Source organism: Aplysia californica, unplaced genomic scaffold, assembly GCF_000002075.1.
Source record: "Aplysia californica isolate F4 #8 unplaced genomic scaffold, AplCal3.0 scaffold00614, whole genome shotgun sequence".
NCBI classification, from domain to species: domain Eukaryota; kingdom Metazoa; phylum Mollusca; class Gastropoda; order Aplysiida; family Aplysiidae; genus Aplysia; species Aplysia californica.
Window position 1 is genome coordinate 422,384 of NW_004797884.1, and position 15,463 is coordinate 437,846.

The following is a 15,463-nucleotide window of genomic DNA, read 5'->3' on the forward strand; positions in this document are numbered from 1 at the left end:
AAGATATCCAGTGTGAAGTGACACAACGACACGTACAAGATATCCAGCATGAAGTGACACAACGACACGTACAAGATATCCAGTGTGAAGTGACACAACGACACGTACAAGATATCCAGTGTGAAGTGACACAACGACACGTACAAGATATCCAGTGTGAAGTGACACAACGACACGACACATACAAGATATCCAGTGTGAAGTGACACAAGACTAGCATCTGCATTTGTCGCGGCCGCGATTTTTGGCATTTTTGGGTCCACGAATCGTGGCCGCAATTTTTACATTTTTCCAACAAAAAAACACTGCCGGGAAGAAAAAATAATTTAAAAACAACAAAAACAAAAACTGGGAACAATATTCGTTAAAAAAAGAAACTAATCCTCTTTATTTTCACTTTCGCTTTACATGTTTGTACCTCGTCTCTTTCTCACTTGGTAACAGTACTACGTTGATTTGTAATTTTCCTGTGAAGAACATAAGTACTTTAAGAAGGCCACATTACATACTATTTCTATTGCTGTTTCTCTTTCATGTTTCTCTCTTTGAGGAGTTCTATTTTGTTGGTGTGTTCATTTTTCTCGATATTGTTCTGATGTGTTATTTTTCCATTTTGTATGTGTTTATATAGCGTAATGTTCTTCCTACTTTTTCTCAACAATGTGTTCTAGTTATGTTGCAGCCTGTCTCCACCTAAACCCAACACTGACACTGGCAGGCCCCTTGTGGGAGACTCCATGATCTACCACTCCATGACCTACCACTCCATGATCTACCACTCCATGATCTACCACTCCATGACCTACCACTCCATGATCTACCACTCCATGATCTACCACTCCATGATCTACCACTCCATGAACTACCACTCCATGATCTACCACTCCATGATCTACCACTCCATGAACTACCACTCCATGATCTACCACTCCATGATCTACCACTCCATGATCTACCACTCCATGATCTACCACTCCATGATCTACCACTCCATGATCTACCACTCCATGAACTACCACTCCATGATCTACCACTCCATGATCTACCACTCCATGATCTACCACTCCATGATCTACATGTTAGATCCGGTACTTTTTCTTGAATTACACACATTTAAGGTTAAAACGGCCAATCTATGGATGGGTTGACACACGCCCTTATTTGTTAATTTTTGTGTTTGTTTATTTGCTGTTCTAATTTTGATTTCCTTCTGTTGTGAAACCTTTATTTTTCACGTTTTTACACTCTGTGTGTGGGTGGTTGGCAGGTGCTCTGGTGTGGTTTGTTTCTTCTTTCCTATGAAACATCAATCGTCCTAATCTCCCCTTCTTCTTTAATTTTTTTGTTTGTTACTACTCTCTTATAACACCTCTAATCTTCTGGCGCTCATATGACCTTATGTAGTTGCGAGCCCCGTAAAACTTCTACTAAAACTAAACACTTTGTGAGGCTGCAAAAGATATTCTGGATGCTTAAAACAGAGTATAAGAAATTCTGGTGGGTTAGATTACGTTACCTCTATCAACATATTGCTGTACGTCGTCACAGAGAGGTGAAAGCTGGACAATTAAGGGCAATTTTTTTGGCAACTTTTGTCATTTTTTTGGGCAACTTTTGGGAACTTTTGGACAAAAAAATGGCAACAAACGCAGATGCTAGACAAGAACATGACACGTACAAGATATCCAGTGTGAAGTGACACATGACACGTACAAGATATCCAGTGTGAAGTGACACATGACACGTACAAGATATCCAGTGTGAAGTGACACAACGACACGTACAAGATATCCAGTGTGAAGTGACACAACGACACGTACAAAATATCCAGTGTGAAGTGACACAATGACACGTACAAGATATCCAGAGTGAAGTGACACATGACACGTACAAGATATCCAGTGTGAAGTGACACAACGACACATACAAGATATCCAGTGTGAAGTGACACAACGACACGTACAAGATATTCAGAGTGAAGTGACACATGACACGTACAAGATATCCCGTATGACGTATAAAACAAACGGAAAAACTGTATGAGATAAGACCGACAGAAAACCATTTATTTTTCTCAGTTTCAGTTCGAGTTTTCCAGAACAAGCGACACAATCCTGTCATTTAAGAGCTGAACATTGGGGGAGCTCCTGAAGTGTAATATACACAGCCAAGTGGAGGGGAGATAAGGACGACAGACGGTTGACAGGAAAGAAGGAGGGGAGATAAGGACGACAGACGGTTGACAGGAAAGAAGGAGGGGAGATAAGGACGACAGGCGGTTGACAGGAAAGAAGGAGGGGAGATAAGGACGACAGACGGTTGACAGGAAAGGAGGAGGGGAGATAAGGACGACAGGCGGTTGACAGGAAAGAAGGAGCACACCACATCTGAGCACCTGCCAAGCACAAAAATCCAGAGAAAAATCGGCTGAGAGAAAAGGCCCCAACAGTCCACAAGCCATATAGGCAACATGAGAGGCTGTGCGGGAAAACTGGAGAACGGAGCAGGACGGCCAGATGTGATAGAGGACACTTCGTCAAGTGTGACCAGATTGGGAAACCTGTGATAGAGGACACTACGTCACGTGTGACCAGATTGGGAAACCTGTGATAGAGGACGGTCCTTCAAGTGTGACCAGATTGGGAAACCTGTGATTAGTGTGATAGAGGACACTACGTCACGTGTGACCAGATTGGGAAACCTGTGATAGAGGACGCTACGTCAAGTGTGACCAGATTGGGAAACCTGTGATAGAGGACGCTACGTCAAGTGTGACCAGATTGGGAAACCTGTGATAGAGGACACTACGTCACATGTGACCAGATTGGGAAACCTGTGATAGAGGACGCTACGTCAAGTGTGACCAGATTGGGAAACCTGTGATAGAGGACACTACGTCACATGTGACCAGATTGGGAAACCTGTGATAGAGGACGCTACGTCAAGTGTGACCAGATTGGGAAACCTGTGATAGAGGACGCTACGTCAAGTGTGACCAGATTGGGAAACCTGTGATAGAGGACACTACGTCACATGTGACCAGATTGGGAAACCTGTGATAGAGGACGGTCCTTCAAGTGTGACCAGATTGGGAAACCTCTGATAGAGGACACTACGTCACGTGTGACCAGATTGGGAAACCTGTGATTAGTGTGATAGAGGACACTACGTCACGTGTGACCAGATTGGGAAACCTGTGATAGAGGACGGTCCTTCAAGTGTGACCAGATTGGGAAACCTCTGATAGAGGACACTACGTCACGTGTGACCAGATTGGGAAACCTGTGATTAGTGTGATAGAGGACACTACGTCACGTGTGACCAGATTGGGAAACCTGTGATAGAGGACGGTCCTTCAAGTGTGACCAGATTGGGAAGAAAAAAAAAGAGAGCAAGCTAGAAGCAAAAACCAGTCTCGTCAAAACTTACTGCTGGTTTCGATGAAAATTTTCTCCAGAGGCTGGCTCTTGAGAATCGGGGCAGCCACAAACATGTTGGTGACTTTCTTGGTGCCGGCCCCCCTGGCCTCCCCCTCCTCCCCGTCCTCCTCCCCGTCCTGGCTTCCTGTGATGATGTCATCGTGCATCGTGCGGAGATCTTCCGCCCATGGACTTTCCCCATAATCATCTTCGTCAACTGCCTCAGCGGAAGCTTTCTTCACTTTCTTCTTTTTCTTTCCACCTGCCTTTTTGCGTGGGGTCTCTCCGTCTTTGCTGATGAGGCTGGTTTTGCTGCCTTGGGGATCTGTCTGTCATGTGAAAGAAGAAATCATCATTGTGATTCTGCCAAAAACATTGGAAATACTAGAAGAACATGATATGCAGGTTATCTTGAAGTCCATATCCGCACTCAATTCGAGTAAAACCAAAATTAATCCCAATTATTTGTGATGGGATATAGAAAGACACCTTCACTATGTCTGTGTCTATGAGTACGGTGTTTTCCCTGGTATTTAACCCGATTAAAATAACTGTCCAATCAGTGGCTACGCTTTAAGCAGCCATGACATCATAGCGAGATGGCAGCAAGCATGTTCCGTGGGCCGCAGTTTCCCTTTCCGGTTTTGGGCCAAAAAGAGGAACAAAATCGACGTTATTTTTTCCAAAAGTGATCGTTTTACGGAGAATTTCACAACATAGCTCCCAACATTATAAAGCTCAGCCTGTGCGAGATGATGCAAGAACATTCCACGGATTCATCTTCTCATTGGCTGCCAAATGTTTAGGTAATATTTAGATGGTCTCAGCACCTTCTGAATAAGGAGAATCGGAAAATCACAGTGCCATTCAGCGGGTTTCGATACTGATCAATCCTCTTTCTTTGATAAATACTCGTCTGTCGCCAGGGTTGGGTTGATTTAAATCAGGTTGATTTAAATCAGTTGATTTTTTAAATTTAAATCAACTTGATTTTTTGGATAAAAATCAGTGATTTAAATCACTTTTTTAAAAATTTATTTTTATTCAGTTTTTACATATTTCAACATTCAGAATTCCCTTCCTTGGTTTCATAAAACAGATATAAGGTTAAGTAGACTAATACAATTCATGTTTAAAAGTCTGCTTTCCCACCTTTCACTGTAAAATAATACAGTATTCAATTTACTTTTTTTTCCATAATTGAAATCAGAGCTGGGTTGATTTAAATCAGTTGATTTTTTAAATATTTCAATCAACTTGATTTTTAAAATAAAAATCAGTGATTTAAATCACTTTTTAACAAATGTATTCAGTTTTTACATATTTGAACATTCAGAATTCCTTTCCTTGGTTTTATTAAACATATAAGGTTTAGTAGACTAATATAATCATGCTTAAAAGTCTGCTTTCCCCCCTGTCACTGTAAAATAATACAATATTCAATTGACTTTTTTTTCATAATTGAAATCAGGGTTGGGTTGATTTAAATCAGGTCGATTTAAATCAGTTGATTAAAAAAAAATTTTCATCAACTTGATTTAAAAAATAAAACTCAGTGATTTAAATCACTTTAAAAAAATATATTGTTTTTACATCTTTAAATATTCAAAATTCCTTTCCTTGGTTTTATAAAACAGTATATAAGGTTTAGTAGACTAATAAAATCATGCTTAAAAGTCTGCTTTCCCCCCTTTCACTGTAAAATAATACAGCATTCAATTTACTTTTTTTTCATTATTGAAATTAATATTTTCTTTTTCTTTTTAGACAAACACAAGCACGCACACACACACACACACTGTAATAAAATGCAAGTTTATCTAAACATAATTACCCCCCCCCCCCACCCCTTCCTTTTAGACTGACATTTTCTTCATTTTTTGTCTGGAGCCATAATTCACTGAAAAAAAAAAAAATATAAAAATTTTTTTTTTTTTTTTTTTTTTTTTTTTAAAAAAAAATTTTTTATGTAGAGAAATAGAGGGGGAGAAGACAAGGAATAAACACTTTTGAAAGAGCAGATTGGGGGTTTCTTTTTAGGGGGTGCTTAATTTAATCATTAGTTAAATTAAGACAATGCATTTTGCACTAAAAGAACATACTTTTAGCAACCAAAAATCCCAAACTGTGTCGACATTTTTTTTAAAATCAAAAAAATCAAAAAAATCTGATTTAAATTTTAAAAATCATGATTTAAATTTTAAAAATCGATTTTTTTGATTTTTTTGAAAAAAAATAAAAAATCACCAACCCTGTCTGTCGCGAAGATACCGGACAATTTTTCCTCATTGGAAGCCTCAATTTCTCCCTCTTGTATTGATGTATGATACATGCGGCTCACGCAAAGAACAATGCTATAAATAACCGTGTTCCCGGGGACACCCCTGGCTGGGGCGCGTTCTGGCACTACAGGCGCGGCCTATTGCTACATACTGACTCAAATAACAGCTGATTAACAGCGACCACAACACCACACAATGACATTTACTGCACATTGAACTATCCAGTGACACCCGCACGGTCAACAAGAATCTCAACACAATGAAACAGGGAGGAGCAGAATTGGTCACAGGAACTGTTGGCAACGATTTACCACAAACTTTCCTGGCAGTTCATGAACACACAGTTATCTCTCTTCCCCAAAGTGGGACACAGTTATCTCTCTTGTGAGGACACAGTTATCTCTCTTGTGAGGACACAGGGGACACAGTTATCTCTCTTGTGAGGACACAGTTATCTCTCTTGTGAGGACACAGTTATCTCTCTTGTGAGGACACAGGGGACACAGTTATCTCTCTTGTGAGGACACAGTTATCTCTCTTGGGGGGACACAGTTATCTCTCTTGTGGGGACACAGTTATCTCTCTTGTGGGGACACAGGGGACACAGTTATCTCTCTTGTGAGGACACAGTTATCTTTCTTGTGGGGACACAGTTATCTCTCTTGTGATGACACAGTTATCTCTCTTGTGAGGACACAGTTATCTCTCTTGTGAGGACACAGGGAACACCGTTATCTCTCTTGTGAGGACACAGGGGACACAGTTATCTCTCTTGTGAGGACACAGTTATCTCTCTTGTGGGGACACAGTTATCTCTCTTGTGAGGACACAGTTATCTCTCTTGTGGGGACACAGGGGACACAGTTATCTCTCTTGTGGGGACACAGTTATCTCTCTTGGGGGGACACAGTTATCTCTCTTGTGAGGACACAGTTATCTCTCTTGTGGGGACACAGTTATCTCTCTTGTGGGGACACAGTTATCTCTCTTGTGGGGACACAGTTATCTCTCTTGTGGGGACACAGTTATCTCTCTTGTGAGGACACAGTTATCTCTCTTGGGGGGACACAGTTATCTCTCTTGTGAGGACACAGTTATCTCTCTTGAGGGGACACAGTTATCTCTCTTGAGGGGACACAGTTATCTCTCTTCCCCAAAGAGGAAAGATGAAGAAGTGAAAGGCCTAGGGTAAGGTTTAGAATTATGAATATGTCATCAATTGGAATTCCCAAAGCACACGGCTATTACCGTTGGCTGAGATGATTCGGCATTCTGACTTGGATCTGGCTCCTCTGCAGTTGTCTGCTTTGGCCTTCTCTTTTTCTTCCTGGGCGTTGTGGTCGTGGTGTCACCGGCCGGCGCTCCCTCCCCTCCTCCTCCTCCTCCCTGGTTCTGACTCGGTGAGCGCTTCCTGCGTCTCACAGCAACGGGCTTCACCTTCATCAGGAACAGATACACAAACATGCAAATTTAGAACTGAATAATTAGATTACAATACACAAACATGCAAATTTAGAACTGAATAATTAGATCACAATACACAAACATGCAAATTTAGAACTGAATAATTAGATCACAATACACAAACATGCAAATTTAGAACTGAATAATTAGATCACAATACACAAACATGCAAATTTAGAACTGAATAATTAGATCACAATACACAAACATGCAAATTTAGAACTGAATAATTAGATCACAATACACAAACAAGCCAATTTAGAATTGAATAATTAGATCACAATACACAAACATGCAAATTTAGAATTGAATAATTAGATCACAATACACAAACATGCAAATTTAGAACTGAATAATTAGATCACAATACACAAACATGCAAATTTAGAACTGAATAATTAGATCATTATTATCACAAGACAGTCATTGTTTTAGAGTATTCTCTTACTTAATCCTGAGAGAGGTGGCATCCATGGATGACCTTGGTAAACCTCCGGCTATTAATCCGCTACATTACAGCTAAGTCGATTCAGCCGTAAGCTGACAAAATGTCTTTTTTTCATTTTGACGCCCAAATTGTTTATTTGGCACTAAATCGAAAGTCTGATCAGTTACTCTACTTGTGTGAGAAAATCAAAGTGAAACTGTGACTACTTTTTGAATAAATTAGAATTCAAATTTCGGAATGACTCTTTTTTTCAATAGTTATGCTGACAAAGAAACGTCTTTTTCTCCCAACTGCTGGGAAGACAAAAAGGTGTCTCGTCAGCTTACGGCAGTATTGTTATTAATTGTCATTGGGTAGCTAATTATAGTAACTGCACCAACGGCGATACACTGCCAGTCTGTGCCATGCTTGCTGTGTGTGTGTGTGTGTGTGTGTGAGAGAGAGAGAGAGAGAGAGAGAGAGAGAGAGAGAGAGAGAGAGAGAGAGGGAGAGAGAGAGAGAGAGAGAGAGAGAGAGAGAGAGAGAGAGACACAGAGAGAGAGAGACACAGAGAGAGAGACAGAGAGACAGAGAGAGAGAGAGACAGAGAGATTGTTCTAGACAAACATCTGCGGTGAAGGGCCAAGTGTTGTGGACTAGATCTATTATTAGACGTACATCTGCGGTGAAGGGCCAAGTGTTGTGGACTACAATGCGACACTTGCTGTAAAAAGGTGGAGGCCGAGCCAGGAGAGTGCAGAACAGACACAAACACATCATGAAGACAGGGGACATTCTGGAATTTGTGTTAGGCCGTCATATTCAGCCATTAAATAATTAAAAAGAAAAGTACTTTTACAAAGTATTCAAAGTAAAAGCAGATTACATGTACTAGCATTTCAACACATGATTTTATTATTTTATATCACGTATCAGTAGAGATCTACAGTTTGCAACTCTTTTCTTTCTCATAATTTGTCCCTGAAGAATTCATTGGGGGATCCGAGTTTCTATATCATCCACGCTTACTGCCGATACTTTACACAAACAAAGCCAGGTTTATTTATGAGACTGCTTTTACATACTCAGATTCCTCAATCTAATCAATTTGTACTAATTCGGGCCAAAGTCCCCCCCCCCTCCTCCCCCCCCCCCCCCTCCCCCCCGCCTGACTTTCAAGATCACCTTCCTTCTTCCTTTTACCACAGTCACAAAGTGTACAAGAACAGAACCTCTTCCTTATTTATTGGATTCGCATACCACAAAATGATGTTGCGGAATAAACAAACAAACCAGAAAGTGATTTTCTTTCAGTTTGTATTTGTGCATTATCCTGAAGAATATCTTAAACCAAGTTGCAATACAATTTTGATTAATAAAATGTACAGTTTACAGTTCATGATTTAGGACTCTCTCTATAATGGCTCTTGGCTGTGCAAGTATCATAATGAACCAGGTGGATCATATATTAGAAAATTTCTCCCTTTAGACTAATAAGTAGTATGGGGGAGTCAAAATTGTAGAGTTGGAACCAAAACAAATCTTTAGAAACAGCAGATCTTTAAAATAGGACCCTTGGAGGTTGGCCAAAGAAGCAATGACTACGTTGAGTTGAAGGCAGGGTGCAAACTTCTTTCTAACCAGAGTCCTCAAACTGAGCTTGTTCTTTCTAACCAGAGTCCTCAAACTGAGCTTGTTCTTTCTAACCAGAGTCCTCAAACTGAGCTTGTTCTTTCTAACCAGAGTCCTCAAACTGAGCTTGTTCTTTCTAACCAGAGTCCTCAAACTGAGCTTGTTCTTTCTAACCAGAGTCCTCAAACTGAGCTTTTCTTTCTAACCAGAGTCCTCAAACTGAGCTTTTCTTTCTCAGAGGAAATGTACGGTAACTCTCCATGACACTCTACACGCTTCCTGTCCATTAAACTTACCGTCTTCAGCCCTGTCACAGTTCACGTCACCCCCCACTCACTGCTCTGTCACATACTGTATTTATTCCTCACTCTTTCCGGACGTATCACTGATATATCGCTGCGTCCACACCCCTGGTGGATGTATCACTGATATATCGCTGCGAGTCTACACCCCTGGCAGACGTATCACTGATATATCGCTGCGAGTCCACACCCCTGGCGGACGTATCACTGATATATCGCTGCGAGTCCACACCCCTGGCGGACGTATCACTGATATATCGCTGCGAGTCCACACCCCTGGCGGACGTATCACTGATATATCGCTGCGAGTCCACACCCCTGGCGGACGTATCACTGATATATCGCTGCGAGTCCACACCCCTGGCGGACGTATCACTGATATATCGCTGCGAGTCCACACCCCTGGCGGACGTATCACTGATATATCGCTGCGAGTCCACACCCCTGGCGGACGTATCACTGATATATCGCTGCGAGTCCACACCCCTGGCAGACGTATCACTGATATATCGCTGCGAGTCCACACCCCTGGCGGACGTATCGTCGATATATCGGCAATGATGGGGGGTCTCAGTTTTGTTGCATTTTAACATGATCCATCATTTATAAGTATTTTTTAAATTGTAGTTGAAAACTTGGAAAGGATTTAGGAAATGAAAACATACATGATATATATATAGTTTCACTTTTTCAAAGCGTCGATTTGGCGAAAAACGAGTGAATTAGTTCTTGCGGTCTGGCATCAACAAAACGATGTAACCGGACTCGATAAATATCATAACTAACAAACATTTTAATATACTGCTTTCAAATAAAAAGCTGCGCATTCAGAAATTTATGGATTATGCTCTTGGCCTGATTGTGATATAAGAAAGCTATGCTGATTTGCTTTCACTCGTTTGGTGAGTTTAAATATTTCCGTCAAAATTTATTTTTCTCATCGCCATTTCTAACTCTTGTAATGCATACTTATGTTCAAAATTAATCCTTGTTTCACGTATTGGAATGTTTATCTAGATCTACTTTCTGGAAAAATTGGTGAAAACAGCCAAAACTGGCGAGTACTTGGTGCTAAAATATCAAAATGGCGGTGGGAAAAACTTCAAAACATACAACTGACGCAAAAAAACAAAACAAAACGCAGTCGATTGCCCAGGATAGCTGAATAAGCTTGATGAAGTCAGCTAGTGGATGGTAAGAGTAAGGGAAGCGGACGGCAGGGTTGGGCTGATTTAAATCAGTTGATTTTTTAAATTTAAATCAACTTGATTTATGATTTAAATCACTTTTTAAAAAATTTTATTTTATTCAGTTTTTACACATTTCACCACTCAGAATTCCTTTCCTTGGTTTCATAAAACAGATATAAGGTTTAGTAGACTAATATATTCATGCTTAAAAGTCTGCTTTAACCCCCTTTCACTGTAAAATAATACAGTATTCAATTTACTTTTTTTTCCATAATTGAAATCACAGCTGGGTTGATTTAAATCAGTTGTTTTTTTATATTTCAATCAACTTGATAAATCAGTGATTTAAATCACTTTTCAAAAAAATGTATTCAGTTTTTACATATTTAAACATTCAGAATTCCTTTCCTTGGTTTTATTAAACAATATAAGGTTCAGTAGACTAATATAATCATGCTTAAAAGTCTGCTTTCCCCCCTGTCACTGTAAAACAATACAGTTCTCAATTTACTTATTTTTCATAATTGAAAACCAGGGTTGGGTTGATTTAAATCAGTTGATTAAAATTTTTTTTAATCAACTTGATTTTAAAAATAAAACTCAGTGATTTAAATCACTTTAAAAAAATGCATTCTGTTTTTACATCTTTAAACATTCAGAATTCCTTTCCTTGGTTTTATAAAACAGTGTCACTGTAAAATAATACAGTTCTCAATTTACTTTTTTTTCATATTGAAAATCAGGGTTGGATCGATTTAAATCAGTTGATTTTTAAAAATTTTAATCAACTTGATTTTAAAAATAAAACTAAGTGATTTCAATCACTTTAAAAAAATGTATTCTGTTTTTACATCTTTAAACATTCAAAATTCCTTTCCTTGGTTTTATAAAACAGATATAAAGTTTAGTAGACTAAAATAATCATGCTTAAAAGTCTGCTTTCCCCCCTGTCACTGTAAGTAGTAAAATAATACAGTATTCAATTTACTTTTTTTCATTATTGAAATTAGGATTTTCTTTTTCTGTTCAGATAAACACAAGCGCGCGTGCACACACACACACTGTAATAAAATGCAAGTTTATCTATGCATAATTACCCCCCCCCCCCCTTCCTTTTAGACTGACATTTTCTTCATTTTTTTGTCTGTAGCCATAATTCACTGATATAGGAGATTAAAGCTTTCTAAAATTGCAGTTGCTTAAATTAATCATTAGTTAAAATAAAGACAATGCATTTTGCACTAAAAGAACTTACTTTTAGCCACCAAAAATCCCAAACTGTGTCGACATTTTTTTAAAAATCAAAAAAATCCGATTTAACTAAAAAAAATCTGATTTAAATTTTTAAAATCGATTTTTTATAGTTTTATTTAAAAAATAAAAAAAATCACCAACCCTGGCGGACGGTATTGAGAGATGCCACGGTACTATGCTCATTTTGTTAACTTTTTTAAGCTACCGTGGAAACTTGATATAACAGGGATGGTGGGACCAGAGAAAAAAGTCCTGTTCTATCAGACTCAGATCCCTGTTAAATCAGAAAAGCAAGGGCAGTAAGCATTTGTGGACTAATCCAGCTGTACTTATTCATGGGTACCCATGAACAGGGATTTGGGCCATGTGGCAGGCCTGCGCATGGCACATTACGCGTGTGTGTAGAGGCTTTAGGGCTAGATACAAGTCTGCAGCACATCGGGTAGGAGTAGGGTCAGGACTCTTCTTTCTTGTGTTTATTGAGGTGGTCGCTCGTTGCGAAGGGTAGGTTTTCTTTTTTCTTTTCTATAGGGTAATCTGGGGCCGAGGGGGGATCAGGCGCAGCTCTTCTTACTTTCTTTTTATGGGGGGGGGGGGGGGGGGGGTGCTTGCCCCTTTTAGGGTTAGGATAATTTTTTCCCCGCTTCTTCTTCCATTCAAATTACGTGCGAAATGAAATCTTTATTTGTATAACTTTTCCGTTCACCCTCGTCAAAACCCTTCGAAGTAAAAAATAATAGCGTTTTGGGAGTTTTGAAAGGTGATACACTCCCTCTTAACTAAAAGTAGGTTTATAAGAACTTTTTTTTACTCACTGGTAACACCAGCTGTTTGGCATAGTCATAATGCTGCTGGAATCATGTTTGCTTCCCTCACTCGCAGATTCGAATCACAGTCACGCCACTGATTTTTCTAATCATGTCATATTTATTGTGCGAAGTGGCTAGCCGAACTTAAGTACTGCCAGTCTAGCCGTACTTAGATCTAGGTTTGGCCCAATCGACTCAATCCTGTTAAGTACACAGGTCTCATGAGATCTAGATCTAGTTATTATTCAGGTTCAAATACATGCAAGTCAGAAAGGCACCTTTTGGTTTTGTCTGAAATACAAATACTTTAGGCATTGCAAACTAAAATTTTCATTTACAATTCAGCCATCAATATTAAGTACGGCTAGACTGACAGTCTAGCCGTCCTTAAGTACGGCTAGCCTGGCTGTCTACCCGTACTTAAGTACGGCTTGACTGCCAGTCTAGCCGTACTTATCTTAGGCCCTATTTACATTAGAAAACAGGAGGTTTAAAATACATGCACTGTCATTAAGGAACCTGGTTTTGTCTCAAATACAAATACTTTAGGTACTGCACACTAAAAATGTATATTTACAATTCAGTAGGCCTATTTTTTGTAAATGGTCAGTCTATCCATCATATTAAGAAACTAGACTGTGAGTCTAGCCGTACTTAAGTACGGCTAGACTGGCAGTCTAGCCGTCATTAAGTACGGCTAGCCTCTTCCTTTATTGTGTATGCTTTCAGATGTTAACATGTCACTAATATCTAACTATGTCAGACTATGACTAAATTTATATATCTAAATCTAGATTATAGATCTAAATCAAGATTTAGAATTAGAATCTATATACTCTAGGTCTAGATCTAGATATCTAGTCTAGTCTAGATCTAACACTAACGTAGACTTTTTTAGACGACTTACCTCTCCGTTTCCTGGGTCCGAAGTTGGCGATGATGGTTGCTCGTTGGCCCCAGAGGCAGAAGCTTTTTTTCTGGGCTTCCTCTTGACAGGTTTTATTTTATCTGTTTCGTCATTCTCGTCTGCATTGGCTCGTGGAGAAATCGGAGGGAGCCCTTTCTTTTTTGTTGGCTTGGGTCTCTTCGTCTGTGCTTCGTCTTTGTCCGCCATCTTTGTTGCCTAGCAAAACGAAGAGTCAAATCTGAGACGTAAAAGAGCTCCAAATTTCCAAACCCCAGATTTTTATCGTCTGCTGCGTCAAAATTGGAAATTGGAAAAAGTCTTCACGCCAACCTGCTACAGTGACCTGAGTGGCTTTGTATTGCCAGAGTGTCTACTTATAGACTGCACCGACCGAGACTCTCGTCTTTCACCGCGTGGTTTCATTTGCTTCCGAATCCCGAACACTTGAAAGTAGGTCATTTCGACACCACCTCCCTTCTTTACCCCCGTCCTTATTCGCGCCATTCTTTCATTGTCATAAGTCTTACTCAGATACCCCACAATAAAGCAAAGTGAATAAATATTTCAGGTGAAAATGTCAACCCCCTCCCCCCCACCCTCAAAGAAAAATCGAATCGAAACTTCTTAACTCTAGCTCATATCACCATTACTCAAGTACCTGTTCAACCCAGATTCTCTCCCGATTTTTTAATAAAAGATTATTTTAACGCATTGCAAGCAGAAGGAACATTCTGTCATTCTCAACCAATAGATATAGAGACTGTTTACAACAACATAGAGTCTAATCAGGTGCATGAGTGGTAACCTAGGCCTTCTCTGAGACGAAACCAGACCAGTGGCTGCACATTTCACGATGCTCAGGGAGAAAACAAACATTATTAATATTTTAATGGGAGTAATTCAAATGTATTACTCAGCAAAACTGACAGAACCGAGATGGAAAGAAACAGCTTTTGTCAAATATATTATTGATATCATCCCACACAACGATTATTTAATTCTATTTTTCTCCTCTAAAGGGGCAATTTCAATTGCTTAGGAAGACTAAGCATAGAGAAAAAAAAGGCCTACACAAAAATAATTCTCTACGATTACATAACTTCTTCACGAAAAAGAAGTTTCCAAAGATAAGACAGAGACTAAGCATTATATTAGATCTATAGCTTTTATATAATCACCAAAAATGATGTGCCAATCTGATCCAACAAGTACTTCTCCAAAAGCACTTCAACAGTTCACTTTGGTTCTCTGCCGCCCGCGTTCCATTTACAAGAACATGGGGTAGGCCTAGCCAGTAGCCAGAGATGGGACGCTTTCCATTGTTAAAAAAAACTAGGTCAAGGGCACACGCACAAGTGGCTGGAACATGGCCGCCAGGCTGTTACGCTGTTACTGAATTCTACACTTATTTATATAATTCTGTGAGGCTGATGAACGTATAGTGTATGATGTATCGCGACTATAGGAGAATACAATACCAGAACGTATTGAATCTAGTACATGAAGCATGGCGATTGTCAGATAGCCATAGATCTAGTGCCGTGCGATTTTGGAGAAACGAAACTTCATCGAAGCTTCGAAGTGTGAAGTCATTATTCGTGTTACGCGAGTACCGTGTGTGAATACTTTTTTCTTAGGCAATTATGCAAGTCGATCCGCAACGTTCGATACTGAATAGTAGTGAATATTTTTAGAGACGTGTACATGTATACATGTAATAGCCTAGTGTGTTAAAAAATTCGTGGCGCAACTTATCCTCAAATATCTCTTTAACGGG

The 15,463-nt window shown here is 39.6% G+C and overlaps 1 protein-coding gene across 1 annotated transcript in view; it reads right to left on the reverse strand.

The window, feature by feature from the left end:
* LOC101858512 (transmembrane protein 237) overlaps positions 1-14,037 on the reverse strand; it is a gene marked incomplete in the record, with an annotated part of 22,529 nt that extends 8,492 nt beyond the window's left edge. Inside the window, 3 exon segments of the mRNA XM_013087642.2 lie at positions 3,430-3,748; positions 6,950-7,138; positions 13,687-14,037. Of these exon segments, the coding sequence (XP_012943096.1) occupies positions 3,430-3,748; positions 6,950-7,138; positions 13,687-13,893 (715 nt within the window).
* Positions 14,038-15,463: the final 1,426 nt, after the last annotated feature.